At 47.0% G+C, this 27,396-nt stretch overlaps 1 protein-coding gene across 2 annotated transcripts in view; it reads left to right on the plus strand.

The window, feature by feature from the left end:
• Nucleotides 1-27,396, plus strand: part of LOC310863253 (sodium channel protein type 8 subunit alpha-like) — a 105,608-nt gene that overhangs the window by 54,009 nt on the left and 24,203 nt on the right. For both annotated transcript variants that reach the window (XM_083771459.1, XM_083771460.1), the window contains exons 15-20: nucleotides 3,269-3,625; nucleotides 9,087-9,260; nucleotides 10,221-10,517; nucleotides 18,425-18,542; nucleotides 18,903-19,057; nucleotides 19,516-19,689. In XM_083771459.1, the coding sequence (XP_083627585.1) occupies nucleotides 3,269-3,625; nucleotides 9,087-9,260; nucleotides 10,221-10,517; nucleotides 18,425-18,542; nucleotides 18,903-19,057; nucleotides 19,516-19,689 (1,275 nt within the window). The remainder of the gene's footprint in view (nucleotides 1-3,268; nucleotides 3,626-9,086; nucleotides 9,261-10,220; nucleotides 10,518-18,424; nucleotides 18,543-18,902; nucleotides 19,058-19,515; nucleotides 19,690-27,396) is intronic.

The raw sequence follows: 27,396 nt of genomic DNA on the forward strand, positions 1-27,396 counted from the left end.
CCAACCTGCACACATTTTGTGTAGCAACCACGCAATTCTAGGTGTCTATACGCCGAGAATTGCGTGGTTGGTACACAAAATGTGTGCAGGTTGGCAGCTCTGCTCCAGGGACCCTCCATGCCCCCTTATACATACAGTATCAGAATCAACTTTATTGTCACATCACAGTTAATTACAGGTACAACGTGGGTGAAATTATTTTTGTTGCATCGTTCCCATTGTGTCATTTTTCCCCCAAGAAAACAAAGAAAGGGAAGAAGAGAGAGGGGGGGGGGGGGGGTGTAAGGAGACCAAGGCAGGAAAAGAAACAAAGTTTGAGTGCTTTTACCATAAGATACATACAGGCAGGGGCAAATTTACAAGAGGCAAGGGAGACCCTCCCTAACTCATTTTGAAAAACAGACAAAGCAGATAAAAAAAAGATAGAGGAAAAACACTGAACCGGAGAACTATTCGTGGGCTTCCTTTGTCTCATGGGGTGTTAGGTGTGGGGGTATGAGTGGACCATCACAATTGTTGTTGTTGTTTTTTGTCCCCCGTGGGACCCCCGCGATGGGGTTCTGCAACGGTTTTGCCTCCCTAAAATGTAATTCCTGCATACGCCACTGCATACAGGCTAAAGGGTTTCAAATATTTAGTTGCTTTGCTGACAACGGTATAACCGTAGGGTCTCTCTTAGCTTATTTACACGCCGTACATCCATATACACAACCCCAAAACACTGTCACCACATGATCCAGACATACAGACAGACAGAGATACAGACAGAAAGGACATTGTGTTTAACTGAGCACATCTTCCAAAGTTCTAGATTGTTTTGTGGTCGTTGTAGTTGTTGTGCAGCACTTAAGGTCAGTCCTTGTTTTTTTTTTTTAAATGTGCGTTCATAAATAAATCAACGAGACTTGACTTAAAATTTCATGACCTCAGCTATGGGAGTGGTTCAGACAAACATCAATTCTTCTGTGTCATCGTTCCATGCTCCATGACTCTGTAGGAGGCTAGCCTTCTTTAGGAGGGTCTGTCCGTCTTTGTGGTTGTCTGCAGATAATCTACTGCCAGTATAGGCCAAGGAAGTACCCCCCCCCCCCTTCTGAGTTTGTAGATCAGCTATTTCTGCCAAATGTTCTCCTCGGAACAGAACGGAACAGTGAGGCTGTGGCTAAGAGCCTGTTCAAACCTCCAGGGACGTGCAGAGAATGTTAGAGAGGCAGGGGATGAAATCAGCAGATCTGCTGTTTTCTGCTATTTCCGGGGTAAATGCAGCATTTACCATAGTAAATGCTGCATTCATGGTCTGCAGAGAGGGCGGTTGTTTTACAGACGGGTAAAAGGCCAGGGGCTGAAGCCCCCATTGATGTCTATGTGTGCACGTGCCTGGTGTCCTCGACCTGGCAAGACATACCGGTTATGGCTTTATATCATGAGCCATGCCATGAGCCATAACAAGCTTTTGGGTCCAAAACTGTGGAATGAACTTCCCATTGGCCATCGCAGTTAGAACTGCAGACCCAGCTCCAGCTGTAGTCTGAAAGCTCACCTCTTCAGACTCCATCTTAGCCCGTAGCACTTGCACTGGCCTAGACGACCTTACAGGCATATGCAAAGTCTAAAATATGTTATTTAGATTTTATGAAGACATAGCACTATAGTGTATACGCATAGTCATAGTTTAATTATGTAGATATTCTACTACTATTCGGATGTTAGGTTCTTGGTTTGACTTATGATATGACAAAAATAAAAACTGTATGTACAGAGTGTGGGAAAAGTGAAGGGTGATCATTTCCTCTCCCTTGTGCCTGCTGAAAGGTGGATTTTCAGGCCTGTTTTAAAATATGTAAGTGATCTGCATTTATTGAGGGAGGGGGTCGGGGGTCATAAGTAACCCAATAACCTATATCAGTCGTAACAGTAGAATATCCAAAAAGTCAATAGTCTGTACAATGAAACTATATAAACACTGGCAGGTCAACAATGACCTGGCATCTGTCTACATAACATGCTAGTAAATGTATTTATTTTTTAATGATTTTAGCCTTTGCATAAGACTGCAAGGTCATTAAGGCTAGGGCAAGTGCTACGGGCTGAGGTGGAGTCTTCAGATCACACCATTGGGAGTGAGTCTGCAGTTCTAATTGCAACTATAGACCTGTGCCCCATACGTCGGTCACCGGCCTACTTGGGAACGATGCAAGTCGGGAACCTAGTATGCAATACCTATTGTCATAGCAACCATCTGTCTGTCTGTGATCCCTTTTGTGCCCATGTATGGAGATTTCATGTCTGTATCTGTCTGTCTGCCTGCGTCTATCTGCCTGTCTATCTGCCTGCGTCTTGAAGAGTGCAAACTGACTGTGAAAAGTGGACTGGTTAAGTAATCAAATGGAAGGTGTGCGGGGTTGCCACGGCAGCAGGCCGGGGGATTCTACAGGTTCAGGGACTTGACCAGAGCCTGACCAGAGCCTTTTGTGCCATGACATGATATGATACTAATGCTTAACATGGTGCTATTATTTATTACCCATTATTTACCTCTAATTCTCTTTTACACATTGAAATGTGAAAGCCTGCATGAACAAAGGTTACATCTCAGTATAACTGTTGTGACACTAATGTTCAAAGTGAAATTAGTTTGTTCCTCGCATTTGACCCATCTCTTGGAGCGGTGAGCCGCTAGCCTGGCTAATAAGCTGTGTATGGATCTTGTTTCCCGGGGGGGCGGGTTCAAACATTTTCTCTTTGACGCAATTGGTCAGAGCTACTGTCAGTCAAAGGTCTCAAGCATTGAACGTCACTGTACCAAAGCCCGCCCATATTGCATACCGTGTCTCGATTGGCCACACCAGTTCTCTGGTGTAGGAAATGGGCGTACAATTGAGCCTCTCCAGACCGTAATCCGCCGGCAGGCAATTCTTTTTTGCCAACGGCTGATTCGGTCTGGCTTATTAGCCAGGCTAGTGAGCTGCAGCCAAGGGGCGGTGAGCTGCAGCCGTGTCGCGCTCGGGAATCATTTGGATTAGTTGTTGACCCCCCAATCCAACCCATTGATGCTGAGTGCCAAGCAGGGAGGCATTGGGTCCCATTTTTACAGTCTTTGGTATAACCCGGCCGGGGATCGAACCCCAACCTCCCAGTTTCAGGGCGGACACTCTAACCACTGTCTTGAATGTTGATTGATTGATTGATTGATTGATTGATTGATTGATTGATTGATTGATTGATTGATTGATTGATTGATTCTCCTTTCCTCGTGGTGTTCTTTCAGCTGAGAGTGTTCAAGCTGGCCAAGTCGTGGCCCACCCTCAACATGCTGATCAAGATCATCGGCAACTCGGTGGGCTCGCTGGGGAACCTGACCCTGGTGCTGGCCATCATCGTGTTCATCTTTGCCGTGGTGGGCATGCAGCTGTTCGGCAAGAGCTACAAGGACTGCGTGTGCAAGATCGCCGAGAGCTGCGAGCTGCCGCGCTGGCACATGCACGACTTCTTCCACTCCTTCCTCATCGTGTTCCGGGTGCTCTGCGGCGAGTGGATCGAGACCATGTGGGACTGCATGGAGGTGGCGGGGCAGACCATGTGCCTGATCGTCTTCATGACGGTCATGGTGATAGGAAACCTGGTGGTAAGACACTATACTACCTACATACTACCGAGTCCGACATGCCATCTGCATGGGGAACAGAGCGGCATTCCGACGCATCGTCATTCCGACCATTGACTTCTATTGATCGGAATGGCGGGGTTTCTCCACTTTGACAAAGACCCCGTCACTCCGACGATTAAGCCAGCCAGACATCCTTCACCGCAAGTAACAAGTTCACCATTCTGTAGCTATACTGCTACAAATTACAATGATACAAAAATAGAATAGAGAAAAAATAATTAAGCATATAGCATATAGCCTGTTCCAGACAGACATGACAAATAAAACGGAACAAAATATGCCAGCTAAATTCCAACTTAGTCAGTAGGCTAGAGTTGCAGCCTCATCGACTCTGTGTGTATAGCCTACCGTACCAAAGTAGCAATGTGAAATTTCCGACATGGAAAGCAAAAGGCAGCACAGAGCAACCACTGAATATTCCAGCCACTGTCACACCCGTCAGCTCTCCCGTTCATTAAACAAGCTTAGCGTGTTTTATTGTAAAATATTTGAGTTGGTAGGATTGAAGCTCCATGGCTTCTCTGTCACCAAATCATCTGGCGGAGGGTGTGTGGTAGGCTTACCGGTGCCGATGTGGAGGGCAGGGCTCTGAATCTCTTTGTTTTGATTTGTTTTGCACGCTTTTACTTCCCACAACAAAACACAACAGGAGTCAGGACGAGGTGTCAAAATAACAAAATTCAAATCACTTAAACAGCTCTGTCCGGTGCCTGCACTGACTGCTGAACAGGGCCGTGCTTACGAATCTGGGGGCCCTAGGCAAACCCCGGTATGAGGCCCCTGTGGACCCATATGTGGATCGCAGATATAGAAGGGTTGCAAGTAAATAGCCTACACCTTTATTTCATGTTTCCTACATTTGAACAAGTTCACGAGTCAGTGTTTCCCCTAGATTTTGAACCTGAAGGTGTATATTTTGTGTTCAAACACGAGGATTTGTGTGTGTGTATACATGTAGGCCTATACATGATATACAGTATATATAGTACAGTATATCATGTACTGTGTGTGTGTGTGTGTGTGTGTGTGTGTGTGTGTGTGTGTGTGTGTGTGTGTGTGTGTGTGTGTGTGTGTGTATATACATGATATATAGTACAGTAATGAGCAGGATAATATCTGTCTAGTCCACAACTTCACATATAAACTATGTGTCAAGACAGACAGATCTGTCTGTCTGATCATTCTATTCCAATCTCACTACTTCATTAAAGTTAGATAGTGAATTGCTATTCAATTATGACCTTAATAACATGCAGCTTTGATTCATGAATCACGGGTATGCCCAAAATGAAGCAAGCTCCTGTCTGTTGCACCAAAAACCTGCCAGGTGAGTCCCAGAACCACACCCCATGATGACAAAAGCAGAAATTTGCATCCCTATGGGGCGCGGGTCACTACTGAATGGGCACAGTGGTGATGATAATTGGCCTGCCCGAGCAGTCTGTGTAGGCCTATCTGTTGTTGAGGGTGGAGGATTGGTAGCACTTTACAATAACGACCTGTTATAAAGCATTTATAAACATTTATAAGCAGTTTGTAGATTAGTAATAATCATGAACAGACTGTTAACATCTGTAAATGTTTAACTAAACATTTATAACTATGTTTAAACCTCATTTATACGTTATTAGTAAATAATTAGTAAGTAGTCAACTATTCATGAATAAGAATATAGGCCTACATTTGTCATTTTTAATAAATCTCTAAGCTATTTGTAGATAAATAAATAATAATTTCTAAGCTATTTATATACATCAGTAAATTATTTAAAATGTATAATAACATTGTATAACATTTAATAATGGGTAGGAATTCATTATTTATGACTGTTCATGTGGCCTCCATGTTTGTTCATGTTTAACATATGTTTGTAAAACATTCCTAAAATATCTATTAACCATTGGTAGAACACATCCATCAAAGCTGTGTTCAGAGACACAAGTCAGGTGTCAGACACAAGTGTCTTGAATGCAGCTCAGTAAGGGCATATGTCGACCCCGCCCGCTCACCTATGCCCCACCCCCTCCTGGTGCTGCGGCCATCTTGGAAACTAAGCACAATATAAACAGGGGGAGAGGGGTGGGGCAGAGAAAGGCCCTTATTGCTCCCAGGAACAGCTCAACTGATTTAGTCGTATGGGGGATGTCATCAGTATCACCCTACTTTGTAATAACTCCTCTTCAGTCTTCAGTTCCAAATTTGCATTTCCACTTTGTTTACAAATGTCCACCATTGTTCATTTTCCAAGCTGGCATCGAATGGAAACAAGCCTGTGTTTATCTAGCATCAGTACTACAATGACGCAAAGATTAAATAATTAGAATATCAGCACCCCCACAACCTCAGGACATTGTAATACTGCAGCTAAAACTGCTTCACAGTCCAGAAAGAAATGACATGGACTGTTTATATCAGAGTGGTGATTGAGGCTCAACTAATTAGAAATAAGTTTGAGTGACATAGACAATATGATATTAAATATTAAAAACAGTTTTACAATTAATTGAAGAAGTCTCATGGGGCCCCCTAACTCATTGAGGCCCCATGTTGGATATTTTTAGCGGCACCCGGGCACCGAATGATTTAACCCCAGTTATTATAGGGTAGGATGGCTCAGGGTAGAAGACAGAGTAGGCCGACAGCAACAATGGGCCTGGTTGATATGTACCTGTCTAACTACTTTACACTTCAGCCCCCTGATTGTCCAAGTACTTCACACTTGAGCCCCTTATTGGCCACATTGTTTTTAGGGAACCTGAATGGATTAGAAAGCTAAATATTTATTATTAAAAAGCCCCCTGACTATTTGGTGCCCCAAGTGGCCGCATAGTTGGCCTATTGAGTAAGCACGGCCCTGCTGCTGAATAACAGAAAATGCCATGACCAAACACAGTTTAAGGGTCTCTCTCTTCATGCTTTCATGGACAGATCAACAGCAGAGACAGATCTTTATTTAATGTAATAAAATGGTCGGATTAATGACAGATTAATATGCTTCGACAAAGGTGAGAATTGGCACGCGTGCACACGCACACACACACACACACACACACACACACACGTGCACCTTTGCCTGTGCGTTGAATGGCGGTGTTTAAATTCCGGAGGGGGGGGGGGGGGGGGGGGGGGTGATTGTGTAGCCTACGTTTCGGACGCCGTTTCGGATGGTGTGTGGGACACTGTGGGGTGCTTGGTGGGGGCTGGGGGAGGCGGGCTTGTGTGTTGGGTCGGAATGGGAGTGCGTTGGAACGGGGGTGCGTCGGAATGCCGCCGGTGTGTAACCGTTCCCAATGACCGTGACCCGTCATGAAGACGGTCAGACAGAAGTTACCTGGTGGTGAGACTGGCAGCGCAAAACACTACATACTATAGATACAATTTACCATAACCATCCGGAGCTAATGTGAGTAGCCTTTTCGACTAGATCGGATCAAAACATTTATACAACTGAATAAACGTAACTTATGTTTATTGGTGCTTGCAGAGACCAATGGTTAACGTAGGTTACGTTTTTCGGGCCGGGCAAGTATTACAATTCTATCTAAATTACACAAGTTTAGCCTTTGCATACGCCTGTATGGTCGGCGAGGCTAGTGCTTAGTTCTACGAATACTGGACAACTCACCCCAGTGCTTGCCCGTTTTTCCTCCCGGAATTCTCACCAGTGAGGGGGATAACTTTGTAATTATGCTATTAGCTGTTTGTATTCTTTTTGGAAAAATATAAAAGGATACTCCTTTGGAAAGGCTATATTATTTTACTTATATTGACCCTATAAACAATTTAGTATTATTTAGTATATTTAAGGTTTTGCCTACTCAAATGGTACCTCGTCAGATAATCCCCACATATCTTACAACAACTTCTGTGAACAGACTTCACTGTAGTAGCTTTTCATAAATTATATTTGTACTTAGGCTGTCTGCTGTCATGAAAGTTTATATTTAGAGAAATTCAAAGTCCAGCCGTCTGCTGTCCAGCCTCTCCCAACCCCTCACTGGGGAAAATTCTGGGAGGAAAACAGAAACGGGGTGAGTTGTCTTGTTACCAGTGCTACGGGCTGAAATGGAGTCTGAAGAGGTGAGTTTTCAGACTACGGTGGAAGATTGGGAGTGAATCTGCAGTTCTGATTGCAATGGGAAGTGCATTTCAGAGTTTTGGATTCAGAAGGGAGAAGAGTGGGACGTGTAAGTGCTTTCCCGGATGTTACAATAGTCAAGTTTTGATATGACTGATGTCTGGATACGGAGCTGGGCTGACTCCTGGGTGAGGAAGGGTCTAATCCGTCGAATGAGCAGCGGTGCCCACACCTTTCTGACTTGAGAGCTACTTTCAAAATGACCAGCTGAACATGATCAACCCACCGAAAAAATATATTATACCAAGCAATTGTATAATTCTATTGCTGAAAATAGTTTAAATATGTACCTGAGGGCTTGCCTTGTTGTGTTCATTCCAGGTGTTGAACTTGTTCCTTGCCTTCCTGTGTGTTCATTCCAGGTGTTGAACTTGTTCCTTGCCTTCCTGTGTGTTCATTCCAGGTGTTGAACTTGTTCCTTGCCTTGCTGTGTGTTCATTCCAGGTGTTGAACTTGTTCCTTGCCATTTGTGTGTGTTCATTCCATGTGTTGAACTTGTTCCTTGCCTTCCTGTGTGTTCATTCCAGGTGTTGAACTTGTTCCTTGCCTTCATAGGCGGCGGGTATGTAAGGCTTAGCCTTCCCAAAAATTATGCTGGGTATCTTTTAAATATATATAATATGTGTGCGCAGCATTATACAGTATATAAGGCTATTGTGAATGAATGAATGACTGGCCTAATCAGCATATGATTGGCTACTTGGTATGTCTGTAAACCTCTCCCTTCCAGTCGCTTTGTAGCAAACAGTAGCGCGCTGGTTTGTTTTTGGAAAACAGCAAAACACAAAATGGATATAGCCTACGCCCTACGGTCTTTTTCAAGGCAAAGATAAAGTAATTCAGAACTAAGAAGAAGCTGTGAGTCGGCTCGGCTGTCAGCACTCAGCATGCACCAGCAGTGACCGTCCGCACGGTTCACAGTTCACACCACTGCAGCAACACTGACACGTTCAGCGGAGTGGCTGCTGTCTCTGTGCCGTCTGTGAAGAGCCGGGAGGGGCATTAACACCGCCGGGTAATCTCCACACTGACTCGAGACCTTGAGAAAAAGACCCATATCGGCCAAAACAATGCTCGGGGAACTTTAATTAAAAGCTATATGCAGTGGCTATAATTGGGTCAAGGGTGTTGCTTTCGCGTCCCCCCCCCCCCCGTCCCCCCCCACCCCGCGCAATTCTAGCCTACCCAAAGGTAAAATCCACCTGCCGCCTATGCTTGCCTTCCTGTGTGTTCATTCCAGGTGTTGAACTTGTTCCTTCCCTTGCTGTGTGTTCATTCCAGGTGTTGAACTTGTTCCTTGCCTTGCTGCTGAGCTCCTTCAGCGCAGACAACCTCGCAGCGACGGATGACGACGGAGAGCCCAACAACCTGCAGATAGCCACCGTTCGCATCAAGGAGGGAATTGCCTGGGCCAAGCTTGAGGTCCTCCAATTCGTCGAAACGCACTTACGAAAGGTACGGAAAATCTCAAAGTGATTATTATTAAATTGAATTTATATTAGATTTACTATATTCTATACTTCTATAGTCTATTTTTAGACCAATACGTATGTGTTAATGACATCTATAGACATTAATGGCAGAGTTCATTGTTTGCAACCCTAATGTCATTACTTCCTGCTACGCCCCACCCATATCTTCCCTCTACGCCCCACCCATCTGCCCACCCATCCCTTCCCTCTACGCCCCACCCATCTGCCCACCCATATCTTCCCTCTACGCCCCACCCATCTGCCCACCCATCTCTTCCCTCTACGCCCCACCCATCTGCCCACCCATCTCTTCCCTCTACGCCCCACCCATCTGCCCACCCATATCTTCCCTCTACGCCCCACCCATCTGCCCACCCATCTCTTCCCTCTACGCCCCACCCATCTGCCCACCCATATCTTCCCTCTACGCCCCACCCATCTGCCCACCCATATCTTCCCTCTACGCCCCACCCATCTGCCCACCCATATCTTGCCTCTACGCCCCACCCATCTGCCCACCCATATCTTCCCTCTACGCCCCACCCATCTGCCCACCCATCCCTTCCCTCTACGCCCCACCCATCTGCCCACCCATCTCTTCCCTCTACGCCCCACCCATCTGCCCACCCATCCCTTCCCTCTACGCCCCACCCATCTGCCCACCCATCTCTTCCCTCTACGCCCCACCCATCTGCCCACCCATCCCCTCCCTCTACGCCCCACCCATCTGCCCACCCATCCCTTCCCTCTACGCCCCACCCATCTGCCCACCCATATCTTCCCTCTACGCCCCACCCATCTGCCCACCCATCCCTTCCCTCTACGCCCCACCCATCTGCCCACCCATCCCTTCCCTCTACGCCCCACCCATCTGCCCACCCATCCCTTCCCTCTACGCCCCACCCACCTGCCCACCCATCTCTTCCCGCCACACTCCCGCCAGCCCCCGGAAGAGGAAGAGGAGAAGCCTCTGGACGACATGTTCGACAAGAAGGTGAACTGCATCGCCAACCACACGGGCGTGGACATCAACCGCGAGCTGGACTACGTGAAGAACGGCAACGGCACGACCAGCGGCATCGGCAGCTCCGTGGGGAAGTACATGATCGACGAGGACTACATGTCCTTCATCCACAACCCCAACCTCACCGTATGCGTTCCCATCGCCGTCGGAGAGTCCGACTTCGAGAACCTCAACACCGAGGACTTCAGCAGCGAGTCAGAGATGGAGAAAACCGACGTGAGTATCGTTTTATATGTCTCCAAAATGTTTATTTTAAGGAAATGAAAAATGTTATGCCTCATCAAGGTTGGTATTGTGACTTTATATATTTACGTTATTTATAAGCACATTTACAACAATTGAAATTGACAAAAGTGATGTACAGGGTGAAAAGAAAAAAAGACATCAACAAAGTGCAACGTCACTTACAATTTACAATTTACAATTTAGGCATTTAGCAGACGCTCTTAATCCAGAGCGATTTACATTAAGCAAGAACAAAAAGCATGGGAATACATCACATAAAAAGCATTTATCATGAAACATGCGTAAGCTAAGAACGTAACAGTGGAATATCTATATAATGAAACTATACATATAAACTATACATATATACTATACTATGCTATACATATGTACTATGATGTGCTATGACTATACAATGCACTTCAACTCTTAACGAGCTTACACTTAAGACGGAGGGTGGAGGTTGGAGGTGAGATTTATTGCAGATGAATTGATTACAGTATGGAGCTGGGATTGAGTGAATGGACAGAGAAGTGACTGACAGTATGATAACAGAATGATAACGGAATGATGACAGTATGATGAGGAGGTGACAGTGGAAGGGCTTTGGCGCAGGCCCCCTGGAGACGGGCCAGAGCCTCGGCTCGGATCCTGCCTGGCGGAGGCAGGGGGCTCTTGAGCCTGCCCCCCTGGGGCCGACCTGGTGGAGCCTGCTGCTGGGCGGTCGTCGGGGAGGTGGCGGGTACCTGAACGGAAGCACAGATGAGCGAAGGGAAGTGAGGACCGTTTATAAAGGGGTGCGGACAAGGTAACGCAGATCTGATTGGAGCAGACGGATGATGGAGCATTACAGCTCTAAGTTGAACTAACGTTAACAACTAAAACTTCAACTCTTAACGAGCTTACACTTAAGACGGAGGGTGGAGGTTGGAGGTGAGATTTATTGCAGATGAATTGATTACAGTATGGAGCTGGGATTGAGTGAATGGACAGAGAAGTGACTGACAGTATGATAACAGAATGATAACGGAATGATGACAGTATGATGAGGAGGTGACAGTGGAAGGGCTTTGGCGCAGGCCCCCTGGAGACGGGCCAGAGCCTCGGCTCGGATCCTGCCTGGCGGAGGCAGGGGGCTCTTGAGCCTGCCCCCCAAAAGGAATTAAATAGTGCGCGCCTGGAGGAATGGTGCAAACGTCTGGAGGAAGGAGTAAATTAAGGTTTACCTGGAAGGGACTATACAAACGATGTTGGAGAGATTCCCTCGACGAGCCGGGGCCTTTAGCGAGAAGGGATCCGTGGGAGAGTGAGGAAGGCCCCGCGCCATTGGAGCCTCACGACGGCTGGTGCCGCCGACATGGGAGCCTTCGCGGAAGGGGCTTGTGGGAGAATGGTTAGTAGGTATGGTTGGTAGGCGAACAGCCCGATGGTTAGCGAGCCTCTGGATGGTTGGCCGGAAATCGTTTGCCGGCGGAGTCTGTTTGGGATGAGAGTAAGGTTGGTTAGCATGGCATGAATGAAACGTGAATGGAATGATTGTTTAGCAGGCGTCCTCTCGACAGAGGGCAGTGAGTGAGAATTTGATTAGCAGGCGTCCTCTCGACAGAGGGCAGTGAGTGAGAATTTGATTCGCCTGGCGGGACAGGGAGACTCCCGACGGAGGAGGCCTGCGTGGCCGGAGGACGGGTCGACCGTCGTTTTGGAGGAAGTGAGTGGGCGTCCTGGAGAGGGAGAACATGTTTAGAAGAGGGCAGAGGAGGAGGTACCCGCCACCCGACACATCCACCAGTCAATGTAGGTACCGCGCTGGAAGACACCATGGACTTCTGGGCATCGAGCACGGAGGCGGAGGAAGGTCTGACGTAGGAGGAGAAGGCGGAGGACGACCAGTGGCCCGAGGCTTGCAGGATCAGGACGGAGACGCCGCTGGCAGCAGCGGTGGTGGCGGCTCCGATTCTCAGGGAGTGGCTGGAGTATAGCGGTCAGGAGGGAGACCACATCTTAGGAGCAGCGAGCGGAGATGGGAGGCGAACTCTCTACGACGACCTCAGACGAGCCCTCCAACGACGACTCCGGTCATCTCGGTCCTTCGTACATCTGGCCAGCTCCTTTGTGCTTCCGCACCGGTATCTTTCTTTAGTGCGTCTGCCTAGGAAGGTGTGGGACGTCCTCTCGATCGACGCCCAGCGTTGGTTCCCGCGGTGCGGCCTTGGCCGGGAGTTCTCGATGGCGGTGGCAGTGACCAGCTAGTCTCCTCACTGCTATCTTCTCTGTTATACTTGGTAATGGCCCGTACGGATGCTCGTTGGTGATGTGCTCATCCTGGTTGATGTCAAGTACCACGGAGACATCCTGGTGCAGCACCCGTCCAGGGATTTCCGTGGGGCGGAAGTGTCCGGCATTCACGGCCAAGGAGGAGGACGGTCTCCGCAGTAGCAGGGAAGAAACTGGTCTTAACGTGGAGGGGGAGGAGCACGGAGGAGAGGTACCTGACCACGGTGCCGGACTAGTAGACGCCATGGATCTCTGGGCGTCGAGCGAAAACTGGGCGTCGTGATGTTTGACGAACGCGGCAGACCCGAGGGGAAAGGTTTGACGAACATAGGTTCTTGGGCTATGGCTGACGCAGTGGACGTGGAACCGAAATTATTAATAGTGATATGGCCGACTGCGGGAAACTATTCCGCTTGGAATTCCCCCCCAAAACTGAAGTGGGAGCGTAGCACGGTGGCCTGAGCTCTCCGGGCAACGGAGGCTGTGAATAGGTTATGGCTTAATCCATTTGGGCCTAAGGCGGATTCTAAAAACGCCTCTGAATCCTGACCTAAGGTTTCTGAAAAACTTCAAATATTTATAAAGCGCGTCGAAATTTTACATTTGAATACTGTACGTACTGTATGGGTTCCCGGCCTGAGGGGGTAAGATACCGATAGGGGTTCCCGCTCGGAAATGGGTTGAGGTGAGTGGTTTGAGACGTTGAGTGGGTGGTTACCTATGAGTTTAGACATTACGGCGCAGTTGAGACGTTGCGGTGCGTGGCTGTCGAGCTTAGCTGGTGCAGTGCATGGCTGCCAGAGAGTTTAGCTGTTGCAGTGCGTGGCTGCCGACTGAGTTTAGCTGTTGCAGTGCATGGCTGCCGGCTGGGTTTGGCTGCTGCAGTGCGTGGCTGCTGATGGGATTAGGCTGCGGTGGATGGCTGACGAGTTCAGCTCGGTGGGGGTCCGTGTTGAGGCCTAGCCGGGAACCTGGCCTTCCAGGCATGCGTGAACAGTGCTCGTTTCCCTGATGATCGCCGAGCAGGTAGCTGGACAGGAGGGGCACAAGCATGGAGTTAGTATGGTCGGACCGACGTGGCAGTTGGAGTGAGAGTAGAATATTAAGACTTAATTGACGGGAGAAACAATGCAGTTGACGGGTGAGTAACAGAGAAAATCTTAATTAGGTACGGCTCGGTGAGCACGGTCTCGCCATCGAGAAGGTCGACATAGGCGGACCTGAATCCTGAGAGAAGACAGACTATGCGCCCACTGCGCGTGAATGAAGTGGAAAGCGAGCTACGCTTTCTAACCATGTGTTGAACCGAGACATCAGAGACACGTACTTCCCACGGATTACAACTGGAGATTGAGAACGTGACCCGTGGCGAAAACTCCCATATCTGCTGGACGAGGTACGACAATGTGCAAACGCGGCAGCAGATTTGAGATTTGCTGTGAAGGAGAGGAATACCAGATGGAACACGGCCGCCCTGAAGACAAGCCATTTGTATGTTTGCACTATACTATATATAAATGAACGATTTAGGGGGACAGCGGGAAGCCGATCCGCGCACTTGAGCCGATTCCTGAGCAAACGCAATGTGATAATCACACCTGTGAGAAATGAGGGGTGCTGGTGAAAAGGGGGCTAGCTCAATTAACTAGGTGGTGAAAGGTCAGGTGAACGAGCGGTGCCGGCATGAACATTAAATGCCGTGAATGATAGGAACAGAGTGGCGTAAAGAGGGACAATATGGCAAGCATTTTCCCTTCATTGACAATGTAATAATGGAGCGTTCTTGAGGGTCTAACGTCGATCAGGGGGTTAGACATGGAATGAAAACCCGGGAATAAACCACAGCAAAATGTGACTTATTGAGCTGATAGTGGGAGCTCCGACCTGTGAAGCTCACGGCTTGTAGATCAGCTATTTGAACGTGTTCACACTGACACACGCACGCCTCTCTTTTCTCTCTTCTTCTCCTCCTCCTTCTCTTTTTTCTCTTTCTCCCTTTCTCTCTTCTCTCTTTTTCTTTTTCCTACGATTACGCTCAACATCTCATCACAATCCACATGATTGAAGCATGAATCTGGAGCACTAGTAGATTGCCAGGGCATGAATGAATGGGGCACCGAGTTGCCATGTTGGAGGAGACAAGCGCCAGGTCCGCGAAAACAAGTCACGAAAACTAACTTGAATCATTATGAAAACGATCCGACGGCGTCAGATAATTTACCAACATGTAACACTGAGGGTGCTTCGAATGAACCGTGGGTTTAAACAACGGCGTCCACCTGGTAAGTGATTAAATAAAACAAGCCTGAGACGCTTATAATGAGCGGACGTGGCAACCTGACGGCACCGGACATGCTCAGAGTAGTCTAGGAGTCTAAGATACGATAGTGGTGACGCTAGTGTAGCGCCGGCCGCAGCTAGAAGAAAATGCAGGCTTTAGACTCTCTTTATAAGGATAGATGACGAGGAGTTTATCATTGGAACGCCACCGGTCGCTCCGTTTATTATTATTCCATCCAACAGCTCATCACAGCCAACACTGGCGCATCACAACACTGCGTCATCAAAGCACGCCAGCCTTCAGGCAAAAGCAAACGATCCTCGAGCCTACACTAGTGTTGACTCTCGTGGCAACAATGGAATGCGGAAGTGCTCGTTCTATCTCGGGGGAAAGTTCCGCCAAGGAACAGAAAGTTTGGAACTAGACAAAGCGTGTCGCCACTCTACACTGTGGACGAACTAAAACGCCGTGTATGATTTTAGACCTGCAGCCTGATCTATGCTACGTTCACAGGATGACCAGTAGCTTACTGCCGTGAAAGCAACGTTTAATGCATGATCGCCCAGACGCCACCTGAAGCAGTGCGAGACGGGTGGCATGAGGCATTAGCAGCAGTATACACTATACAGCATGAGCAGCCTTGTAACGGCAACGCACGACATACAAAGCACTGAGCAGCAGCAAGCAAGCAGGGTAAAAAGTGGCTAGTGCGGAGGCAGCATCGGAACGGAATCGAAATTAGGCTGTTAGCAGTTACGATAAATAGCAGTGACGAGCAATTAGAATGATACTGTATCTGATGGAGGCATGCAGGGCCTGGGACGCTGGCGAAACACCCGACGGTGTGTCCTGGGATGAAAGCTGCGGCCGTGGAGGAGTTTGTTGACTCTTGAACTTGGATGGAAATGACGAATGAAGAAGGTGAGCTGTGAGCTCTCGAACGTGTCTGTGTGCTACCTGAACGGAAGCACAGATGAGCGAAGGGAAGTGAGGACCGTTTATAAAGGGGTGCGGACAAGGTAACGCAGATCTGATTGGAGCAGACGGATGATGGAGCATTACAGCTCTAAGTTGAACTAACGTTAACAACTAAAACTTATAGTGCTGTCTACATAACATGCTATAAGTCTGTATCAAATGCTATCTAAGTCTACAGAAATGCTATCTAAGGGGGTAGGGTAAGTGCTATGGGCCATGATGGAGTCTGAAAAGGTGGGTTTTCAGACTACGGCGGAAGATTGGGAGTGATGCTGCAGTTCTGACTGCAATGGGAAGTGCATTCCACAGTTTTGGAGCCAGAAGGGAGAAGAGTTTGGGACGTGTGGAGCATTGTCCCGGCGTTTTTAGTGAGGGTACTTCCAGCTTCCCTGCGTTAGCTGATCTGAGTGCGCGGGAGGGTTTGTAGGGTTCAATCATACTTGCAAGATATGGGGGAGCCATACCTTTGGTTGCTTTGAATGCCAGCAGTGAGGGATGAAGGTTGAGTGGGGGGAGGGGGCTTAAGGAGGGAGGAGAAAGTGGAGAAGAGCTTCCTTGGGTTAGAAGTACAGGATTGGATTTTGGTGTGGTAGAAAGAGGTTTTAGCAGTGGTTAGTGAGGGGGCGAAGGCAGATCAAGACAACAAACAGATCAAGACATTAAAAGTTAAAGTTAATAATAATAATGGATTGCATTTTTATAGTGCTTTTCTATGCACTACTTGTCTACTCAAAGCGCTTACAATGGTCCATTCATTGATACTTTGGGAGGTGAAGCGGCGAACGGGCGACGCCAGCGTCCTCACTTCCCACATTCACACACCAACCCCCTTTTTGAAACTAGCTCCTCGCCACTCGTCCTACACACTTCCACTTGGTTTGAGCATGGATATATAAATAATAGAGACGGCACCGGAATTCCCCTCCCATCCACTTGCATTGCATTGCGTCTCTATTATTTATATAATCCATGCTCAAACCGAGTGGAAGTGTGTAGGGCGAGTGGTGAGGAGCTAGTTTCAAAAATGGACTTAATGGTGGCAACCACTGGAGGCAATTTGGGGTTCAGTGTCTTGTCCAAGGACACTTTGACATGTGGACAGGAGGAGGAGCCGGGATTCTAACCGCCGACCCATGGATCATTGGGCGACCTGCTCTACCTCCTGAGCCACAGCCATCCCAAATGGATGTGTAACTCTGAGAGTGTTCTGTTTGTACACTCTCAGAGTTCCAGGGAGCCTTCATCCTACATATAAATAAGGAAATGCACGCACGCACGCACGCACGCACGCACGCACGCACGCACGCACGCACGCACGCACGCCCGCACGCACGCACGCACACACACACACACACACACACACACACACACACACACACACACACACACACACACACACACACACACACATCCTGCTATGATAGTGGGAGTGTTACACTATAGTTGTGACAAGGTGGTCACCTTGACCTGATTCAGAGAGAAGGAAAAGGAAAGGTACAGTACAGTCAACCAATCACAGCATCAGCATCATCTCAGTCAACCAATCACAGCATCATCATTGGACACAAACAGATCCCCCCGTCAGCCAATCAGGAGGAGGCAGGGGGAGGGAGGCAGACTGCTGCTCAGTGTGTGTGTGTGTGTGTGTGTGTGTGTGTGTGTGTGTGTGTGTGTGTGTGTGTGTGTGTGCCGACTCGGTATTACAAAGTGCAGCATCATTCTATGTTGGACTAGGATGTAAGCTAGTAGAGTGTGGAGTGTTTATATTGAATGCTTACAATTCATAATCGGGTTTAAGAAGGATGTATTTAACACATTCAGGACGGGAACCCCTTTTGGTGTTTTAAGCATTATGTTATACTTTAGCTAACCTATTGAAAAATAGCAGATCTACAAGCTCTACAAGGGTATATTTTGTATGTAAAATATTCTCATCAACATAATGTTGAAATAGAGCAATACATGGCAACTTGAGGTACTTTATCGGGCTTCAGGCCTAACATTATGCTAATTTTTAAGTTAGGGTAGGACCGAGCCTTAATTTCTGCGCCCGTTGAGAACTTTACTCTATACTGCCTCCCCCTGGCCAGCCTGATGGAGGGGAAAGGAACCGGTTGGACTAACGTGTTCCTTCCGCGCACCACGTCCAACCGAGGAAACTCCCCCCTGTCAGATGATAAGAAGCAGCCTGCAGCTCACTCCTCATGCATTGAAGGAATGTGCATGAGCTCAGTTGCGGGGCTCTCCCCAGGTTGGCAGAGGCAGAGTATAGCGCCCAGGATTGTAGTTTTGTTCAATTGGCACCGGGTGCGAAACTAACAAATTATTAAACTACATGTAAATGTGCTGTCGTGTGTCGCTGCAGCTGGACGACACCAGCTCGTCAGAGGGGAGTACCATCGACATCAAGCCTGACGTGGAGGAGGTCGCGGTGGTGGAGGTGGTGGAGGAGTACCTGGACCCCGACGCCTGTTGGACCGACGGTAAGGCTTTTATTTATCATGTTACGTTACGCTACGGCGGCTACGCTACGGCGGCTACGCTACGGCGGCTGCGCTACGCTACTACATTAGTAACATTACGTTACTGATGTTGCTCTGGAGAGGGAAGTCAGGAGCTCTCTGGTGGAGCTTTTTTGCCACCGTGACCCGCATACGGATGAGCGGTTGAAGATGGATGGATCACGTACTTGCATTGCAGATGCGTTCCTTAAGTGTATTAGCACGAGTGCTCGTTTTCGACACCTGTCCACAGCAGACGTTTCTAAATAGAAATGTTGTTGTCCCCCCCCCCCCCATAATGTAATTCTGTCTCACCCTCCTCTGTGCCGCCCGCCCCCGCAGAGTGCGTGGCCAGTTATAAGTGCTGTGACGTGCCCATCACCCACGGCTGGGGCAAACACTGGTGGTTCCTGAGGAAGACGTGCTACCTGATCGTAGAACACAACTGGTTTGAAACGCTCATCATCTTCATGATCCTGCTGAGCAGTGGCGCACTGGTGAGAACAACGCACGCACGCACGCACACAGGCTGGAAACAAGGCTAGTTACAGGTGGTCCACATGATAAATGATGGAGAGTTGGTAACAAAATTGACCCTTATTCGATCTTTAACTCTCAAGAGTGTCAAATTATACCAAATGGTTCCATTTCACTCTCTGAAGAGTTCAATTGTTGTCAAACTCTGCATTTGCAAGAAGTCTGCACAATAATGGTACCAACATCAATACAGCACGGAATTATAGACGAAATCATATCCGACGGCAACACAATATTCTATCGTTTTGGGTCTGAGAGGCTAAATGTCATCAAATGTTGGTCCGTGGCTTATATGCAGCAATAAATAATGGACCTTGTTGTGAAAAGAAAAAACCCTGCTATAAATGAATGTACATGATTTGCCAGTGCTGTAACGGCTGCTCTCCTCTGCTCTCCTCTCCTTTACGCTGCTCTCCAGGCGTTTGAAGACATCTACATCGAGCAGAGGAAGACCATCAAGGTCATCCTGCAGTACGCTGACTCGGTCTTCACCTACATCTTCATCCTGGAGATGTTGCTCAAATTTGTGGCGTACGGATTCGTCAAATACTTCACCAACGCCTGGTGCTGGCTGGACTTCTTCATTGTTGATGTAAGTATAACTCATTTAATTTTCATTCACCACAAACGTTCATTCCAATAGAGCGGGCTCTTTGATTGTAGTAGAGTCGGGGTGTAACGAGCATTTTGCAATATGTATGTGTGCGCTGTATTTAGCAAATTGCAAGAAGAAAAAAGGAAAACAGGGGTTTGGTTACTTTTCCATTCAATATCACTACACGTGGTCTATCGATACATGTGCGTATTCTCTGTGTTCATGTCAAGCTGCGGTTGGAGAATCACTGTGTTTATTTAACGTATATCCATACAATTATAAATGTTTCCCTTATGAAAACCTGCACTGTATCCACACGTTTCACACAGAATTAATGTCTTTGCTGAATAGTTACTGTGTCGATTTGAAATCATTGAATCACATCATATCGTATCGCCCACCAGCTCAGTGGCCTTGTGGTTAGAGTGTCCGCCCTGAGACTGGGAGGTTGGGGTTCAATCCCCGGCCGGGTCATACCAAAGACTCTAAAAATGGAACCCAATGCCTCCCTGCGACATACTAGTGTCATGTCCAGGGGGTGTACTTGTACATCAAGCTGCCTCACGCTACAGAAACAGGAGATCGGCTCCTGCCCTATGAGCCCCATGGCTCGGCAAGGCTACTTATATCGTATCGCCATGAATCAGACCAATATCGTCCGTATATCGTATTGTCAACCATGTATCGTGATGCTGTATCCTAGCACTGTCAAAATGTATCATGATACCCCTACCCCTGTAGCATGTATACACACACTGCCACAATGACCTGTGTAGTGACTTCATGGAGCGGTAACCAACCTCCCGTTATATTAGTCCGACCAATTACTAGCACTATCCCAAACCCTAACCTCGGCAACGTAGGTCGCTAACCCTAACCTCAGTCTTAACCGGCCACATAGGTTGCTAAACCTAACCTCAGTCTTAACTGGCCACGTAGGTCACTAACCCTAACCTCAGTTTTAACTGGCCACGTAGGTCACTAACCCAGTCCACCCTTAGAGTATATATGAATAGAGACGGCACCGGATTCCTCCTCCCATCCACTTGCATTAAGTTGCTCAAAAGCGCATGAGGCGATTTCACTCCTCCTTCCGGGTAGGAACTGAGTGCATTCTGGGATGGATTGCCCCAATAACATGAACGCGCTGGTCGTTGACTATCATTGCGCCGTTTGCGTGCGTTCACATATGAAACATTCATTCACGTGTCATGGGCCCAATAACATGAACGTGCGCAATGATAGTCAACGGGCTCGAGCTGCAATGACAAATTCCACTGTTCCACTATGTCCATTTCGCCTCAGGGTTTCCTCTGGGTGCCGTCTCTCTATTCATATATACTCTAAGAGTCCACCATGGAGCAATGTTTGCTGTTTGCTCAAATCCGTCCCAAGCCGTCGCTTGCTCCCCAAGGTGGGGGTGAGAATGCGTTGGCAGCATATGGTCCTGTGTCCTCGTTAGACGAGCATCACATGACAGGAGACCAAGGACACGTTGGCTATTTTGAACCTGAACGCCTTTGTTTCTGATATGAGGATACCGTTTTACAGCAGTGGTCCAGGTGGGGACCACCAGGGGTCCTTGAGGGGGCTCCAGGTGGTCCCCAGCTAAATGATGGAGAGTTGTTAACCAAATGGACCCGTGTATAACTCTTGAGTGTAAAATGAAACCAAATGGACCTCTAACTCTATAGATCTCTAACACTTAACGTCCATTTGGTTACATTACAAGAGCTAAAGTATTGTTAGAAATCTGCATTACTTCATTTACAAGTAGACTACACAATTAGAGAATGTAGAAGAATTGTTATTTTGATCAATGTTTGCCTGTTATCTCTTCTAATGGTACCAACATAACAGCATGGAATTGTGGACAAAATGTCTTGGGTCTGAGAGGTCAAATGGTCAAATCAAAATGATGGTGATTCGTATGTGGATCAAATGATGAATAAATAATGAACCTTGATATGAAGGGTTTAAAACCACTGATATACAGCAAAATAGTGTACCCTGCGTATTTCACACAACGATTATGTCAAATGCACTGTTTTAGTGTCACCGGGCGTTACATTCCGTACGACTGATGACGCCATACCAATGACATGCTGTAGGTTCAAAATCAGAAAGGTTTCCTTGTGACTCAATGCAATGCAATGGACCATTATTCAACATGACAGCCATTTTTATCTTACATCAAACTTAGGGGATGGGAAACCCCATCCCCCAATGATGTCATGACAGCAAACTGGCCACGTGTGAATAATAATATAATGACATGTTAATTAGTATGTTATGTGATGCTGCGTTCACTGCACGGGCAGATGCAAAGATACAATCTATACCATTCATACACTGTTGTCTAAGTGCAATAGTACACTTGAGGGTTGTGCTTTATCGTGATTATTGGCACTTCAGTGACGCTTGTGGAACTAACCGACACGCAAATATGCTGTGTGTGAATCTTTAGCATCTGCTCGTGGGAACGCACCATAATAATGCCAATATGCCATATTATAATCTTTCAAATGTTTATGTTACATTTTTAAATCTATACAGTGTTTGTTCAGTATACCACGGTCTCCTTGTCTCTCCTGCTCTTCAGTAAACAGAAAATGAAATTGCAGGTGGTTACACATGCAAATCAGGATGGATAACCCACAAAGATCATTTATCAGTTTAAAATGTATAGTGTTCCACTTTTCATTATTTAGTTTGGTAATGTATTTGTTTTTATCACTTCCGACATGATAAAAAATGGTTCTGAGATTAAGAATTGGAAAAACGCTTCTGTGACGCATGGCACGCGCACACGCACATGCACACACACGCGCACGCACGCACGCACGCACGCACGCACGCACACACACACACACACACACACACACCTTCAATGTTGATAGAATCATCCTTTCTTCTGAGGCAGATCAAAATGTGTCATTATTTAATTGCATTGTTATAATATTATTTGTTGCATTGTTGTTATTGTAACTGTTGTTTTACAGCTGGTCAAACTGCAGCAATATCTATTATTATTACATTTGGAAATGGGAGATGCTGGCATTGATTCAGATGACTCACGTTTAATGCAGTAAAACTAAACCAGTTTCTACTGCTTTGTAAAACATTATTATTATTATAGTAGTAGTAGTAGTAGTAGTAGTAGTAGTAGTGGTGGTAATACAACATTGGCTTTTAAAAATTGCCTTTTAGGACCAGATTTAATTATACTGGAGCGGTGCCCGTTGGTAATGATGCAAGTTGGAAATGAATGCCCCACCCAGTTACTATGGCTGTGTCCCTTTCATGCCCATATATGGAGTCTATGCAGATGTCAGAACACATTGTGATGTCAGAACAGGTCAGCTCCATATATATATGGAAATCTAGGGGTGATCAGGTGTGATCAATTGGCAAATTTGGGTCTTGTCCAGAGCCTGAGCAGAGGCTTTTGTGCTGGTATCCCACCGACCCAAGGCCGGGCACTGCACTCCCTGTGGTGGTGTGGAACGTGTGTCGAATTTGTACTGAGTTACAGATGTACACACACACAGAGACATGGTGCATTTATATATATATATATATATATATATATATATATATATATATATGATAGATATAATGTTACAGTACTGCTAGTGATTAAAGCTGCAATACGTAAGTGTTCAAATCAACCGGGTTGACGATTGGATAGAACAACAGGAAACATGCAAACCCATATACAGTATATTGCTGGGGTGCTGCGTTTCCTTCGGGGAGGCGAGGAAAGTACCTGCGGTGCGCTGGTCCCTGGAGGAGACGTTGGGTGGTCCCTGTACACACAATGAACTGAGTGGTAGATCTGAGTAGAAGGAACTCAACACCTTCTGCGAGACCTTCAGTTCTCTCAGCTTGTCCGAGGTGTAAAAGCCGCTGCCTTTCCACGTGTGTTGTTGTTCCAGCAATGACGTCAGTCTATTCACACTTTTCCCCGCCAACGCACTGGGGACAGAGTCGTGTGTGCGGCCCATCCGGTGGGATGCTACCACGGATGTAGCGTCACACTGTTTACACTTTACACGCTTGCATGGCCAGACTGTCGCCTCCCACTGTCCCACCCACATTCACAATAACGAATAGTAAACAACACTGATATTCATTGATTGATTCATTTCAGTATTTAACAGTTTGCAGAAGGGTACATTTCACAGGGTGGCCAGACACTCATAACGAAGACGTACGGGTCTCTGACCACCTCTTAAATGCAAAAAGCACTGTTTGATTTTACACTTGATCTCTCTGGGAGGCTGCTGGACCGTTGCCATGTCTGTTTATTATAAGCGGCTTCTTTTTCTGTAAAGTTGCTTGTAAATATTGCTAGTTGTACTAGTTGTGGTTGCTTTTCTTGTTTCTAAAGTGGTTATTTGGGTTTTTCTCCTAATGTTGTTTAAACCAGTGATCCTCACACAGCACATTCCCATGTCAAGGATCCCCTGATGAATGCATTTGCCCAAGGACGGCTAATCCAAAAATGTAATTAAGTTTTTCCAAGATTACTTTTGAAAATAGCAGATCTACCAACTCACAATGCATCACATTCATTCATTAAAACTATGAACTCTGACTGCAGGGGGATATATAATGATCATTATAACAATGTGCAAGAAAATAGGAAGAACTTTATATTTGTGGACAATCAAAATATTTTATTTTATTTTATTGTGGTGTCATTAAAATTAATCTGGATATGGCAGACTCACTATCTAGAAAATAAAAACATGGCACTTTATTTAAAATAGGTTACAGACCCCTGTTATATGCGCTTCTTTTGGGATTATTTTATAGACCTATTTACTTGTTTCTACGAGACATGGCAACAGCCTTCTTCATTGCGCTTTCTTAATAAAATGTTGAGATTAGAAACGGCCATAATTCTTTATAATAATTTCTCAACCTTTAAAAAATATAAAAACATCTCCATAATCCTTGGGACGTTTGCTTTCATACGCTGTACCACACCCGATTCAAGTCTTCTTCAATAAAATGCTACGAGCGAAGACTATATACTATCGGGCCACAGCATTACACATTCAACTCATTCCTTCATCATGACTTATCAAATAAAATATAATAAACGTTATTTTACTGGTGTTTTTCAGTAGAAACAAATTATTTTGAGGCATAAAGGTGACAGCATGCAGTGCAATAGGAATAATTAACCCAGATGTGCAGCCGGGAATGTGCATGGGATGGGACGGGAGGGAAGCCTCTCCCCCGTGGGGGCGAGGCTTCCCTCCCGGGACCCCTCCCCGTGTGCAACCGGAACTGCCGCACACACAATCGCAATGCATTATGGGCTGTATGAAAAGTGTGAATAAACGAGGTACCGCACTTGACTCTGCTCACCCTCGCTACCGGTGTACTGCTGATCACGAGGGGAGGTCCTCTGAAGTTCACGATCATCTCCTTAGTACCGTTGATCACGAGGGGAGGTCCTCTGAAGTCCACGAGCATCTCCTTGGTTTTACCGACATTCAAGAAGAGCCACCTCCTCCAGCTACGTCCTCTCATCGCTGCAGGTTCTCCACTGAGTCTACTCTAGAGGATGAACGTGGTGGAGCTATAGTCCTATAAGGATGAAGGTGGTCTTACAGGATGAAGGTAGTCCTCCACGAGAAAGGTGTATTCCTTCCATCCGTGTTCAACCGCTTATCCGTAGTCGGGTCGCGGGGGGGGCAACAGCTCCAGCAGAGATCTCCAGACTTCCTTCTGCAGAGCAACATCAGTAACTTCATCATGGGGGATCCCGAGGTGGTCCCCGTGCATCGAGGACCTCCCTAGTGGGACGCTCGAGAGGCATCCTAAGTTCCTAACCAGATACCCGAACCACTTAAGCTGTGGAGCTATTCCTATACGGCCCACAAACCTGATGAAGGTGGTGAAGCTATAGTCCTCCAGGCCACAAAGCCGTGTGTGTTCAGTGAGCACCAGCAGAGGGCTGGTGGGGACTATGACGTTCACAGTTGAACTAAAGTGGGAGATGTCTTTGTTGTCTGTTGGGACGCTGGGCAGACCTCAGTGGGTCCAAGGTGCCGGGGAGGAACAGGATTAGCCTGAATGTAACCCTGGCCCTTCACTTGCCTCTCAACCCACTTCACCTCTTGGTACTGTACTGGACTCAAACCAACTCAACCCAACACAACTCTAATGTCACGTCACAAGTTTACAGGTGTAAAGAAGAGGGAGAGATTATTTGTAATTGCAAGCCTGAGATAGGTTGAATGTGGTGGTTATGAACGGTATAGCACAGGAGATCAGTGCACTCAGGTCTTTATGATTCGTCTGGAGATGCTGTCTCAGCTGCTTTCCTGATATCAACTCTTTTCCACACCTTCCGAGTCGAAAATATATGCTCTAGGGATGGAACACATGCTATCCTTGTTAGCCTGACAGCTATAGCCTCACCGGCTCACACACCGATGGCGGAGGAAACCATGCAAGGCACCAACCTGCACATTGGGAGCAATTAGGAGTCGCAGCGTTTTGCTCGAGGGACACTTTGACACTAACTCTGGGGGAGCCCACAGGGATCGAACTGGGAACCCTGTGGTTCCTATCCGGCCACTCTACCGGCCACTCTTAAATATATGGGTGCTTTCCTTTATCCATTCATCCATCCATCCATCACCGCTTCTCCGGAATTGGGTTGCAGGGGCAACAGTTCTATAACTGAGATTTCCAGTCCTCCCTCTCCAGAGCAACATTAGTATAACTTCCTCCTGGGGGATCCCGAGGGTTTCCCAGGCCTGGTATGGAGATGTAATCCCTCCATCTGATCCTTGGTCTGCCCCGGGGTCTCCTCCCAGTGGGATGTGCATCGAGGACGTTCATGCGGAGATGCTCGGGAAACATCCTTAAAAGATGCCCGAACCACCTACGCTGGCTCGTGAAGGATCAGCGCTGTCTCTCACGGTCTCATGTTCTCACCCTATGTATCTTTAAGGGAGTGGCCGGCCACCCGTCTGAGAAAACTAATTTTGCACACTCTCTTCTTTGAGTCTTGACCCACACTTCATGACCTTTCTTTTATAGTCTGGGGTTTCTGCCACGTGCGTCGCGAGTCACTCTTGTGGAAGTGGGTTTCCACGTTGTATAACGCTTATCGAGGTCACCTGTGACTGTAATGGTTAGATATAACAATTAACAACAGTTCAGCGTTTTGCACACCGCTTCATGTTCTGTCAATTCAATTCAATTCAAAGGGCTTTATTGGCATGAGAAAACATACGTTTACATTGCCAAAGCAGAAAGAACAATACAACAATACAATCAAAACAAAAATTATGTACTTTGTCAGAATCTTCAATAGATCAACTTCTATGTACCAAGATCACTCGATGCAGGTATAGTGCAGGAATATACACAATGATTAGTCTTTACGGTGGTTGTGTTCCATTTGATATCCTTCTCCTATCACAGCAACTCACAAATCTTGCTGCTGTGTTTGCACATTGTTGTACTTCGCCCAGCAGATATGGGAGTTTTTTGTCATTGGTCATGTTTTCAAAATCTCCGTGTGTGGTTGTAATCTGTGGGAAGTATGTGTCTCTGATGTCTTGGTACAATGGACAGATGGTTAGGAAGTGTAGCTCGGTTTCCACTTCATTTAGTGTGCAGTGGGTGCATAGTCTGTCTTCTCTCGGGATACAGGTCTGCCTATGACGGCCT

Source organism: Protomyctophum parallelum, assembly GCF_964188405.1.
Source record: "Protomyctophum parallelum genome assembly, chromosome: 8".
Taxonomy (NCBI): Eukaryota; Metazoa; Chordata; class Actinopteri; order Myctophiformes; family Myctophidae; genus Protomyctophum; species Protomyctophum parallelum.